The sequence below is a fragment of the Anneissia japonica genome, unplaced genomic scaffold (assembly GCF_011630105.1).
Source record: "Anneissia japonica isolate Jap-2015-1 unplaced genomic scaffold, ASM1163010v1 scaffold9475_len13982_cov99, whole genome shotgun sequence".
Taxonomy (NCBI): Eukaryota; Metazoa; Echinodermata; class Crinoidea; order Comatulida; family Comatulidae; genus Anneissia; species Anneissia japonica.
The window spans coordinates 1-13987 of NW_022754334.1; the positions used below are offsets into that span (position 1 = coordinate 1).

General features: G+C 35.9%; 1 protein-coding gene across 1 annotated transcript; it reads left to right on the forward strand.

Moving 5' to 3' along the window:
* Positions 1–4279: 4279 nt before the first annotated feature.
* LOC117123191 lies at positions 4280–13070 on the forward strand (the record flags this gene model as incomplete). The annotated part of the gene is made up of 5 exons (XM_033269042.1): positions 4280–4589; positions 8143–8556; positions 9657–9902; positions 12682–12788; positions 12938–13070. Coding segments are annotated over exons 1-5 (985 nt in total), but the record flags the coding sequence as incomplete, so codon positions are not given.
* Between the last annotated feature and the right edge of the window lie 917 nt (positions 13071–13987).

Sequence of the window (13987 nt, forward strand, 5' to 3'; positions counted from 1 at the left end):
GAGCTCCCTCACGACCGGACAAACCGAGGCGTGAGGGGCTATCCACATGTGCCCGACTCACTGATAGAAGGCGAACACTATCTAGGCCTACTGCATCTTGACCCACTAAATGGAGGCACGATGAAGCACCCCTCTCCGCATCACGACCCGCAAACGGGAGGCGTGAATTCGCGGCAGAAGGCTGAGCCAATGTAGCTCCAAAATTCGCCGAAACCAAGGCTTTAGGAACACTTTCAGCACCTACGTTCTTAGATGTAGACATAATCTATCTGACAACAAAACCAAAAGCAAAACTACTCACTGTTAACGAAAAGCAAAGCAAAATATACCAATATTTTGATTTGTACCTGTCTATACCGCCGTGCAGTTTAGAGAAGAGGACGGTGCAGGATGGGAAGGGTATGGATTTACGCTTTGAAGACTGGTTATACCGCCAAGCGGCTGGGAAACGCCTAGTGATTCGAAACCGAAAGAGGACGCAGTATAAACAGGGTGGAAGTCTTATCACATCCTCGTAATCGTATGTCTTTCCCTCATCATTCCAACCAAGAGGCACATCCTAGCCTAGTTAAGACACAAGTTTGTCAGCTATAGTTCGGTTATGACTGTCTAAAACCATCCATAATTTGTTACAAGTAACAATCTTCAAGAATCTGGTTGCTGTAACTAGAATTGGAGTTTCATTAGCAATTTCTTCGCGGTGAAAACAACACTTTATTACAACACCAGCACACTGTCCGCCGCTAGTCGCCATGTTGTTGTTTACTGTTGTTGGCTGTACCACAACACGTGAAGTTATTGTAACAAAATCAATTTAATGGTAGTCTAAAAAATATTATTCTGTAATTAAAATACAAATTATATCTAATTATAATTTTTTAATTTGTTTTTAAAGCAGTAATACGAAGTTCGCAAATAATAAACTACGTATCAAAAATACAATATTCGAACGAGTACAGTGACGTTTACAAAATGTCGTGTGCTAATCTAGCTCTCTTATACACATCAGATGTGTATAAGAGACATCAATTTCGTAAGTTTAAACGTCATTTTCTCGTATTTGCAGAAGTTCTGACGGTCGAACTTTTTTTTTGGTGCTTTTAAATATTATTATAATAATTATCATAATGAGTGAAAATATTAGGAAAATTTCGGAACGGGACTGAACGTTAGGATTTTCACCCCATGGCCTATTCGTTCTGCCGGCTAAAATCAATTACTTTAGGTGACGTTTGTAAACTAACCAACACGTACAGTACCAACGTCCGCATGTCGCACTAGCCTTATCCTACTCTAGGCCCAAACTAGCTAGGATGGTATAGGCCTAGCCTTGAAGGGATGAAGGTCCCAATGAAAAACAACGTCGCTCCTTGATAGCTAACATTGTCTATTTAACATCACAATAATTCATTATTAGACAAATAGTGGTCTTTTGAATTGTACTCCACAAATCTCTGCCGATACCTCGCACAACTCGAGTAACGTCTCGTATCTATTGTCGTGACGTCATGGCTCACTGGCTCACACTTGCGATGTCTCGCACTTGTGATCAAAAAAATAACACGCTGGCTCGCACTTTGGCAACACTCTTTGGCAGTCAACTCGCCCATGGAAAACCCACCCTTGGAAACTTGCCCCATAAAAGAATGTACACTTCCTAGACCATGCAGTCTTCAAAATAAAAATTGTAACCTTTGGTAATCAACTACATTTTCCACATACATAGACATTTTTGAAACTTTATTTTAAAAAAACCTAAACCATAATTCACCACTATATAGACACTTTTTGACAAAAATGAAAAATTACGACTTTGTTACCCAATGAGAAGTGTTCTAATATAGACAATGGGTCGTGTCTCATATTATTTGTTATATTTTTATTATTCATTATTTTCACTTGACTCGCATTAATAATTTTGTTCGAAGAACATTTATATGCAGTTGTACTTCGCAGCACTTCACTTGCAATTTGCAATTTCTAGTATTACACTAGCATATACCCGTGCTCCGCACGGTGTTAAAATAGTGGGGAAAGGTGTCGATGTACTGTTGAATGTTACGGGGAGGTGAGGTGGCAATCGTTGTGATTGTTATGGTTACCATGTCATTTTCTAAAGGACGTCTTTGTATTTAATGTTTTGAGTGTCTCTGCAGTCCTTGTGAGAAATTATTGTGCAGTTTGATCAAGGGTGGATCAAGAGAGAGAGAGAGAGAGAGAGAGAGAGAGAGGGTATTAAACTCTCGCTAACTAAACTAAACTTGAACCTAGGTCTATCTCTCATTATAGACTAGGCCTAGGGCTGGCTAGGCCTGTAGGGCTGGCTAGCCCATAGGCCTATGATTAGGCCGAGCTTATTGCATGGCTTGGGCCGAGGTGTATCTTTATTTTTAATTGATTGATTTCTAAAGCATGCTACGGTATTTATTGCTGATGTTTATTTGAGCTTAATGCAATGGGTACTCGGAAGTACGGGAACATGCTGATACAGTCTCTCTATTTAAAACTAAGATAACTATTTAAAACTAAGATATCTCTATTAATAGAAATATCTTAGTTCTATAAAGATATCTTAGTTCTATATAAAGATATCTTAGTTCTAAATAGAGATATCCGAATTTGAAATAGAGATATCTTAGTTTTACATAGATATCTTAATTTTAAATAGAGATCTCTGTTAATAGAGATATCTCTATTTGAAACTAAGATATCTATTTAAAACTAAGATATCTCTATTTAAAACCAAGATATCTCTATTTAAAACCAAGATATCCCATTGTTAATAGAGATGTCTTAGTTTTAAATAGAGATATCTCAGACTATTATAATCTCTATTAATAGAGATATCTTATTTAAAACTAGGAAAGCTCTATTTAAAATAAAGATAACGCTATTTAAAACTAAGATATCTCTATTTAAAACTAAGATATCTCTATTAATAGAGCTATCTTTATTTATAAAGATATCTCTAAAGAGATATTTCTATTAATAGAGATATTTAGATTTAATTAGAGATATCTCAGTTTTAAATAGAAATATCTTAGTTTTAAATAGAGATATCTTAGTTTTAAATAGATATCTCTATTAATAGAGATATCTCTATTAACAGAGATATCATTATTTAAATCTAAGATATCTCTATTTAAAACTAAGATATCTCTATTTAAAACTAAGATGTGTCTATTTACGATTAAATGACAACTCAGCTCGCCATAGTTATGAGTCTCCAAGTTGGCCTGCCTCGCTATTACCATACTATTATTTTTACTTCATATCTCTATTTATAAATATATCTCTATTAAAATTGTTTGTTGAATGGTCTTTAAAGATATTACATTCTAACTATGACCACAATTTAAGGAAGTCCACTCTGTAACTTCTAAACGTAGCTTCAGATCCGGCATCCGGATTTACTATTTCCTTAGGCTTAAAGCATAAAGGAAGGTCACTCTTTTAGGAAATTACCGACGTGGGTATTTTTACCTTTTAACTTTTATACTTGCATGTTGTTAGTTGAATGCTGTTAGTTGAATGTCTCCTTTAATAATAATTTCAGTCTAATATGACCCCAACATAAGGAAGTCTATTCTTTAAAATAATGTTTAGCATAATATAGTCAGCGAATTCTGATTGTTTATAGAGTGGGTGTGAATAGTTTAGCGGTTAACATGCTTGTCTTCCAATCCAATCCACAAGGGCTGAAAACTAGGTTCCATCGCGATGTAATGTACGGAGCAGCTGATCATTATCTATCTGGCTCAGACTTGAAAAGCGCATGCTCAAAATATGTTCTATTAGGAAAATTATGAATAATTCATGAAATTTTGATGGTACTGGTCTGGTGTGAGAATTTATATTGCGCTTATTCCTTGCAGTTATAAAGCGCATGCCTCATAGTTCAGGGAATAACTCAAGACAGCATGTAATACAACATTAAACAGAAATCACAAATGTCTAACAAAATCAAAACACAACACGTAGCCCTACAACAGAACAGACACAACTCTTGGAAAATAATAATTGGAGGTACTAGGCAAAGATTGAGTCTTTTGATGCTCTGTTACTATGTGTCCAGCTGGGTGAAGTGACATTTTTTTTCGTCTTGTTATGTAATGTGGATTTGATTTATTATGTTTTGTTGGAAATATAAAAAAAAAAAGAAAAGAAAAAAAGATTGAGTCTTTTGAGTGCACGTTTGAAGATAATGGGAGGAGATATTTCCCGAAGTTTAGTTGAGCAATTATTCCACAGTCTGGCAGCGTGACAAGGAAAAGAAAAACTTCCGATTCGCTTAGAATGACGTGGAACAGTAAAATGTAAAGATAAAGCAAATCGAGTGGAATATATTTCTAAACTATCCTACGTTCCAAAATATGCCGGACGTAAGTCAAAGACCGCATGTGTCATCATTTTAATTGCAGAGTTTATGATAGCAAACATACCACACTTGAGTTGCTTGTTAACATAGCGAAAGTTTAACTGTGTTACTATTCCGAGCAGGACAATGTGCTGGACCTCCGAGCTATCACGGCAACCCACTGCTGGCTGTATTCTAAAATCAATTATCATTTGCCTGTTATTGCCTCCAGGTAAGTTGTATGTGATTTAGTATTATCAATCCGATAAATATGTAGATCTATACGACTAAGATATGACTTTGCCTGTACGATACTGTCCCACTACGATAAGCATTCAGAATTTACTGCTCATTTTAGTCATTCTTTTTTCAAATTTATAAATTACTAAAACTATCACAATAATATGATAAGTTTATTTTTAGGTTATATAAACATTAGACAAAGCGGGGGGGGGGAGGGGCCATTGGTCCCTCCAATTTTTCTACTGGGGTCTGTCTCCCCCCCCCCCCCCCACCCACTTTTGTGACCGTTCCCGGCACCAGTGACAAACATTCAACGAACGCTTTGCAATGTCATTATTATTATTTGGTGCTTGACCTTGTTTATTTGCGCCTTATAAATCGACCTATCATAGCTATAATCATGGCCGGCGGGACCGGGGTGCCGGACCACCCTTTCTTTTTGGAATTTATCGATTCATGGAAAAAAGAACACGCATGCAACTACTCATTTGTTTTATGTATGTATACACACATAAAATAAAAAATGAGAAAAATTTACCAGGCCGTTTTCAAGAGGGGAAAACCTTGAATTTTGGAGAATTTAAAAAGTCATTTAAAAGACATTTCAGAAGTCACGAAAGCCCATTTCCCGCCATCTAGAAATCGAAATTTTCCCGGGGATACTATACCCCTTGGGTTCATTGATTCATTGAATCATTTTCAAGAAAGGGAAAAACCTTGAATTTTGAAAAACTTAAAGTCATTAAAAGACACCTCAGACGGTCGGGAAAGCTCATTTCCCGCCATTTAGCCACCGCTCCCCACCCCCATTCATTTTGGGATTTATCGCTTTATGGAAAATAATAACCGAAAGGTCCACTGATTAATCTCAGATAAGATAGAATAATACATGCTCCAAGTATCGAAATACACGCCATCTTGTCGAGATTCAATATTTTTCGACATTAATTATGTCATCATCAGGAATGATGAAAAATAATTCGTATCAACTACTCAATTTTTTGTTATGTATGTATACACACATAAGGCCTATTTACTGTAAAGACAATTGGAAAAATTTACCTGATCGTTTTCAGGAGGGGAAAACCTTGAATTTTGAAGAACTTAAATTAAAGTCGCTAAAAGATACTTCAGAAGTCGGGAAAACTCATTTCCCATCATTTAGAAATAAACATTTTCCAGGGGAGAACCTGAACCTCCCTTTCTCTTTGGGTTCATTGATTCATTATAATAATTTTCAGGAGGAGAAAACCTTGAATTTTGAAGAACTTAAAAGTAATTAAAAGATACCTCAGAAGTCGGGAAAGCTCATTTCAGATGCAAGTGTAACTGATTGGCTTACAGTAAATCATCGAACTAGCGTAAATTCCATCTAATTTACGAAAAAGAGATCCTTAAGTAGGCCATTTATTAAAATATCTCCACATTTAAATTCCATTTAATTTAACGAAAACAAGATCCTTAAGTAGGCCATTAATTAAAATAAAGTTCTCTGAAGGTTAACTACAGATTACAGTTTATGTATTAGGCTATATTTATTGAATAGAAAAAAAATCTTTCGAATAAAAAAATCTTTCGCTTGACATTATGAATTTGTCATTTGTGAAACAAAATGATAAGCTATGTCAAGTGTGGCGGATTCACTGGGGAGCCCGCCCCCCCCTCCTTATTCTTTCAAAATTAATTTTAAAAATGGAGGAAATAGACAAAATTGTATTCAAATTTAAATCTGAGAGTGCCATTTCCGGCCACCTACAGGTGCCATAATCATAATTTTTGTATTACCTCAGACCCAAACATGGTGGGACTGAGTTGGGTGGACACTCCATCTGCGCAAGTCCCTACATGGACCCCCTCTATTTCGACTTCCTGGACCCGCCACAGTTAAAGTACAATTTCCGGGCTCATGGAAGGGTAAATTTTATCCATCGGGGGAAGGGAGAAGGTCGGGGAATACCTAAACCCCACCAGGGGCCCGTGACCCCCAGCCTAGATGCTCGCTTCGCTCGCATACTGGACCTTATAAAATGGGCCCCCACTTTCAAAAACGTTCCGCCGCCGTTGGTATGTTGTACATTAATATATGAATAAATTGAAAATTTGACGTACATGTTAGATCTAGTATGTTACTCCGCAACTTTGAAAGACTACCGGTATTATGTTTAGTAGGCCTAATAAAGTATCCACATGGGCATTTGGTTATCAAGAAATGTGTGGTGTTGTTTACTGTAATGATCTTTCTAGGGCAGGTCTTATATTTAATTTTATCTTTAGCTCATGACTCATCCCATCATTCCTCCATACCGGATTACTCGATCTTACATGGTTAATACTAGACGATAACATAGTGTCTAGCTCCCGAGGGGGCAAGACACAAAAACCGCTTATAACTCAAATAGTTCGCATCATCTGGCACTTTAGCAGCGTGTGCAAGAGACGCATTCGCTGTAATAATGAAGCAGCTTTATTAAAAACTATTTTCTTTATGATGAAACGTCTCTCTTTTATTTTGTTTTTTTCGATTTCCAGACGGCTTCGCGGCCCTCCAAAAATGTTTTGCTGCCCAAATTTTGGCCGCGGACCATAGTCTGCGGAACGTCGTTTTATTACCAATTACCTATAATCCTCCTAAAGGTTTTGATTTCCCATGGAAAAATGGATTTTATTGTATTTTTTAACTGAGTGTTTTATTTTTTTTTTTTAAATAAAAGAAAGTATTTACGAGTTCCATACTGTGAATATTTGAAGATAAGTGTAATGATACTCGACAATCTATAATGGATCTGTCTATCAAATACAAACTTAAGGCTATAATCATAAGAATTGGTCGCCCCGACTCTGTAGATAGTAATTTTTTTGAGCACACAAATCGGAAACACTGGAAGTTAAGCAACTTATCTGAGGATTTAATTCGACGAATCGTTAACTTGCACACAGAATGTATAAAGCCTTAGCAAAAATCCTTGAGCAGGCTGATAATGACATTTTTCCTACAGCCATTTAGACAGAACACCCTCACTCAATCGTTTAGGTAACTCTTTAGTACCTGCACAAACACAAACAGTAGGTCCTAACATATGAGAGAGGTCAGTCCATCATGGCTGACTATTGTGATGTCAATAATATATTTTTTTACCTGCATTTTTAATTTTCATTCTTCGTTTATTTTCTCGTCATCACAAATTTGATGTACTGAACTTATTTCTATATACGGTAGCATAATGATGATTAGGTTTGGCTCTGTAATCATTAGTGGTCGTGGGACTAGTTTGGGCCTTACCTAAGCTGGTCGAACGTTTCGTTTGCGTCTACACCCTAGCTGCACTGATGAGGCCTTGAAGGCCGAAACGGATCCGTCTGCAGATATTGGGATTCCTTCCAGTGGATGCTTAGTTTATTTTGTCATTCTGATCGGATTTTCTCATACTGTTCCGTTTTAATTTTATATATATATATATATATATATATATATGTATGTATGTATGTATGTATGTATGTATGTATGTTTGTATGTATGTATTTTTCAATTCATCCCTCTTAAGGCTTTTCGTTTCATTATCGGAGGTCGAAGTATACTGTTTACCTACTAGAGGAAAAAGAAATCTGGTTGAATTTAAAGCAAATATGTGAATCATCAGGTGGTTATCTTGCAAGCTTCACAACCGTCGATGAATTGAAATCCGTACTCGAGTATGTACGAATGAACTACCCAGACGGTTTGTACGAGATCGGATTATCACGCCAGGCGGGTTTGGATCGTAACGTTGATGCAAATTGGAAGTGGGAAACAGGAGAGGGGTTTAATTATTCTATTCCATGGGGTAATAGCCAGCCTGATTTGAGCAATTACGATCATTGTGCGGTTAGGATCAGAGTGAGCACTGGGAATATGTATGATATTCCAGTTACTGTTATAAATCCTAATGAAAAATCGAGAGGATACATTTGTGAATATGGTAAGTGTTATAAATTATTGGCCTAACATATAGTAATTATGATACATTTACGCATAAAATGGGTCCAAATAGAAAAAATATGGGTCAACTTTTTTTTTTATTATTACGCATGAAATGAATCTACTTTTTGAAAATGGTTCCACATTAGTTACATTTTACGCATAAAAGGGGTCCAAAGCAGTGAAAGCCATGAATATTTGATGAATTATGGCGAATTTTTATTACTTTGATAGGCATCGAGTTACTATAATATGGCTTCATGTAGGCCTAGGCTATGCTTTCTAATGTTGAAATCAGCTTCCAAAACCAAAACATTTTTGAATAAAGCAAGAAACAATGAGTATGCAATGTAAGCATCTAATTTATTTTCAAATCCTCATTCTTGAAAGTGAAATTCTATATTTTGGAAATTTTGCATGAAATCTGTCAACCACGCTGTCATGGTCGAGGTTGCTTCACCTATCACGATGTATTCCAACCATCATGAGGCTATCTAAATGACCATTTGTCATAACAGAACGCAAATTATTTTTAATTAGTCTCATTGAATTATTATTATTATTGTTGTTGTTGTTGTTGTTATTGTTATTGTTGTTGTTGTTGTGATGAAAAGTTAACACAAACAATATGGTGGCTAAACGAATATTACATGTAAATATGTTTTTTTATTTGTTTGTACCTCGACAAAATTTATCGTCTTCCCCGAGGGGGGGGGGGGGGGGGGGGGGCTATAACCCCCAGCCCCCTCTGGCGCCACCACTGGTCCAAAGTTCAGAAATGGGTCCACATTAAAAAATGAAAAAGGTGGACATAGTTATAAAAAGTGGGCCCAATTTAAAATGTGTAACCCATTTTCAAAAAGTAGATCCATTTCGTATTAATAAAAAAATGTTGACCCATTCTTCCAATTTGGACCCATTTTAAGCCTAAAATGTAACTAATGTGGACCCATTTTTAAAAATGGACCCATTTCAAGCGTAAAGACTGAAAAATGTGGACTCATTTTTAATACTGTATTTAGACAAATTTTATGCGGAAAATGTAACTAGTCTATATAAGATTTTCGTTTAATCTGTATAAACGCCTCTTCTTCATTTCAGGAATTACTATCCATTGTGAAAGGCATAACGGTGGATGCTTTGATCTGTGTGTAGCTGCCCCTGAATTGAGTAATAATTCCGTAAATTATTCCTGTTTCTGCCCCATAAACTCCTTCCAGTTGCAAGATTGGCTCACATGTAGGCCTAATGGATCAGAAAGGAATCTTCTGACACCGCCCTCTTCAACAATCGGTCCACCAGAAGAAGATCTGACCACACAAATGAGGACCGATGATATTAACAATGGTAAAACACATACTAAATCTTTTCTTTACCAGATTATAACTACAAATATTTCTTTTACCATTATCATTATCAAAATCACTATAGCCTAATCTTCGTTGTAATCATCAACGTCATCATCAAGCATTATCGATATTAAATTCATAATATTTTACAGTAGACAATTACTGTATAATCACTAAAACACAGTCACATAACAAACCGATATTGTGCATAGGTGACAAGAAGTAATATCATTACTCTACAGTATGTATTTATTTAACTAAAATCAAATAATAAGCGGTAGAAATGTGCACAAAACTGACATATTCAATGCCACATATCAATATATAGGTACTGATTTATTCTTCTGGGGAGGCAAACGTATGCAAGGTGTCTTTGAAAACCCCAACTTAAGATTGAGAGCCCGGACCTCAACAACTGCTACAAGCATAATGTCATTATTATGGAGTAACACCTAATAGACATATGGCCCAGTCAAGGAAAACTGTCATTTTCCTGTCATGGTTTTCTCAGCTATTTAATCATCCTGACCCCATATTAGTGTAATTAAAACAATCTTGAGGTCGCCAAGAGTCTGCCTCCTGAAGATGGGAGCCAAAATCCAAAATTGCCGTAATTATTAGAAATATAGGCCTACATCATATTTATTAGGATTTTTTAACCTTTGTTTAGTGGGATTGTCACCTCAGACCTCCACCTTTAAAGATCAATCAAGGGCCACCAATAATTTGGCTTCAAATCCAAAATGGCCGCAAAAATCCTATATTACTGCCAAAAATTACAATTATTAAAGAAAAGTAAAATTTTATCTATGTCAATGTTTTTCGGTGGATTTGTCATCAGGTACATAAACCTTTTAAGATCAATTTAAAAATGGCCGCCAAAATTACCTTACTAAGATCAATGGGTGGATTAAAGAGGGCTTAGCATGCCTGCCCTCTGCTTACCCACTTGAACATTTTTCAACAAAATTTATTTTTAAAAAAATGGAGAGAAAAAGAAAATTGTATTCAAATTTATGTCTGAGAGTGCCATTCTCGGCCAACTACAGGTTCAGTGCCATAATAATAGGTTTTCTTACCTCAGCTTCAATCATGGCAGGGCTGAAGTGGTCTAGACCCTCAATATGTGAAAATCCGTCCTTGGCGGCCCCTCTAGTTTAAATATGTATACCCTCTGCAATTTGTTTCAGTGGGATGATCCAGAACCTATACCTGTCAAAATTGAATGGAGGCCACCCAAAAAAAAAAATGCCCAACCGGGACCTTCTGCTGTTTATGCCAACGCCTTATAACCAATGGGTCGCTGAGGCTTTCGTTTTTGAATCCGAATGGAGGCAATTCATTTCGCCCTCTACTGTATGCCAATACTACAGTAGTATTTGAAGAACACACGTTAACACAGATATCAACGTGATACACCTGATTCTTAAGCATCTTAAACGACAAGATCTTCGAAGAGATACTTTTTTTTATACAAGAAATGCAACATGGTAACGGTAAAGAAGAGGAATCTACGAGCGTAAATTAAAAATTGCCCCAACCGGGATTCGAATCCGGGACTTCAAGCTGTCAATGCAGACCGGACCATTGAGGCTTTCGTTGGAATTTCGAATCCGATTGAAAGCATATTTTTTGGGACCATGACAAACAATTCTAGAAAGATTCATTCAGATTCATTGATCGGATTTTCAGACAGATATTTAGGTCAGTGTTAGGCCTACTTTAAATTTTACTTGGACATGGCAAACCCTTCCAGAAATTTTATTTCATATGAATTTATCATTAAGCATTTTTCTTTGATATCTAGGTCTAGAACGTTCCCTTTAGATGGTTCGATCTACAGTCTACTTCAGATCGTCACTAAAACGTGATAATTTTTCCATGGACCATGACAAACCATTCCAGAAAGTTTTTGAGATATTTATATCTGCGTCATTAGTACTTAAATGACAACCTAATATAGATGATTATCAAAATTTAATAATTTCTTCATTATAAAAAATTTCGTTACCGCTTCCAGAAAGTTTAGTTTATGATCCATTGATCAGTTTTCGAGATTTTTGGGTCTTGGACCTAAGCAGTTTAAATTACCTTTAATTCATACCCAAATCTTGTCACCAAACTTTAGTAATTACTTCCTTTTAACTTGGTAACTCTTCCCAAAAAAATGTATTTAGATAGTTGATCAGTTTTTGAGATATCTTAGTGTGGGGTGTTTTTCAATAAATGGTCCCATGGCATCCACACCTCACTCTGGATCGTCACGAAAATTAATGGAATCTTTCATTTAATGTCGAAAATCATCTGTAAAAATCTAACACAGCCATGTTGCTAAGAAACAGGCACACACGCGCGTGTCTCTTATACACATCTAGATGTGTATAAGAGACAGCACACACACAACGATGAAAACATAACCTCCTTAGAGGTAATAAAATCAGCTTCCGTTCAAAACGTACTAGAAGGGGATTTGAAAATGGAGGAATGAGTAATATTTATAACACATTGAATATAATTATTCTGTTAGTTTTGTCGTGAACGAAAATCAGTGGTTGCTACTTTATTTAGTTAAAGTTGAGTTATCGTCATTTGGAAACGTAAATTAATTGTATCGTACTGCTGCTATTGTCATCTAGGATCAAAGATCGATTGTATCGTCATCGGTGGTGTTTTTACTGAGGACACATTGCTGTTTACTAGATGCAGCTATCAAAGCACGCTTTAACATAGTTATAATTGGTATGTCATGTTCTGTACTGTTTTTCTTTATCTTGTAGCATGTTCTAGGAGCACAATTTTGACAATTGGAGTGTTCTTTCTTGGCGTTATTGCTGGGGTCTTCGGAGTAATTAGTGCACAAAAATGCTACTCGAGGATTCAACAGGTTTGTCAATAACATAATTTCTTGCTCTTGTGTTTATGATTGTGTTATCTGTAGTTTGAAAGAGAAGTTTAAATTTTCATTTAAAAATAAAATATTTGTTGGAAGCACAACTGTTCATTTTGTATTATTGATTTTTTTTTTCAATTCAGAGGACACAAATAGACAAGAGAGGTACAGATAAAAGAAAGCAAGATGTAAGCATTTATTCTAATCTATTTAATCAGATTTACCGTCCTATCCGCTTCGTGCCACATCTATCAGGATCCAGTCAAGTCGCCCCTTGTAAAGTCTCCCTAACAAAGTCTCCCCCTAAATCTCTCCCTAGAAAAGTCGCCCCCTAACCAAGTCGTCCCCTTTATATTGAATATAATTATTAACCAACCTTTGAAACTCATAACTTATCTAGGCCTAGGAGAGAGCCAGCTAAGCCAAGCCTAGCCTAGGTCCATGTCGAGCCATACAATATGATGAATAAGTCAGATGAAAAACAATGTAGGGCTAACCAATTTGATTTTTGTGATTCCGTTTAAAAAAAATATATTTATTTTAATCTTTGTAAATTTGAGTGTATCCTAGGCTTAAATGAATATATAATACGCCCAATTTTATATATTTTATGAATTCCAGAACAGTGTATATGCCTTTCTTTGTTGATTTGCATATAGTTAATTATTTAAATCTGTTCAACTATAAAGCCTCTGTGGTCTTGACAGCGAGAGGTCCCACTTACGTTCGAATACTGTTGGAAGCATTTTATTACACAATGTATTTATTTATTCGTTGAGAGATATGCCATACGATGTACAAGTATGTCCTTCATCCCAACACTGTATTTGCCTTCTTTTGTTGATTTACATATAATTTAACAATGTTACCGGCTATCTTGATTTGTATTATATGCCACTATTTATTTCCAGCCGTACAGCGCCCATTGTGTGATAAAGTGTACATGATGGTTATTTGAGTCTGTTCAACCTTAAAGCCTCTGTGGTATAATAGTTATGGCACTCGACTTGATAGCAACATATCGGCGCCGGAGGCATTTTATTACACAATGTTATTTATTCATTTATAGACAACATTCTTTTGGAGCTATACTACAAGGTGTAACACCATGTCCTTTATTCAAACACTGTATTTAATTTACCTTTCTTTTCTTTGATTAATATATAATTTAACAGTGTTAACGATTATCTTGA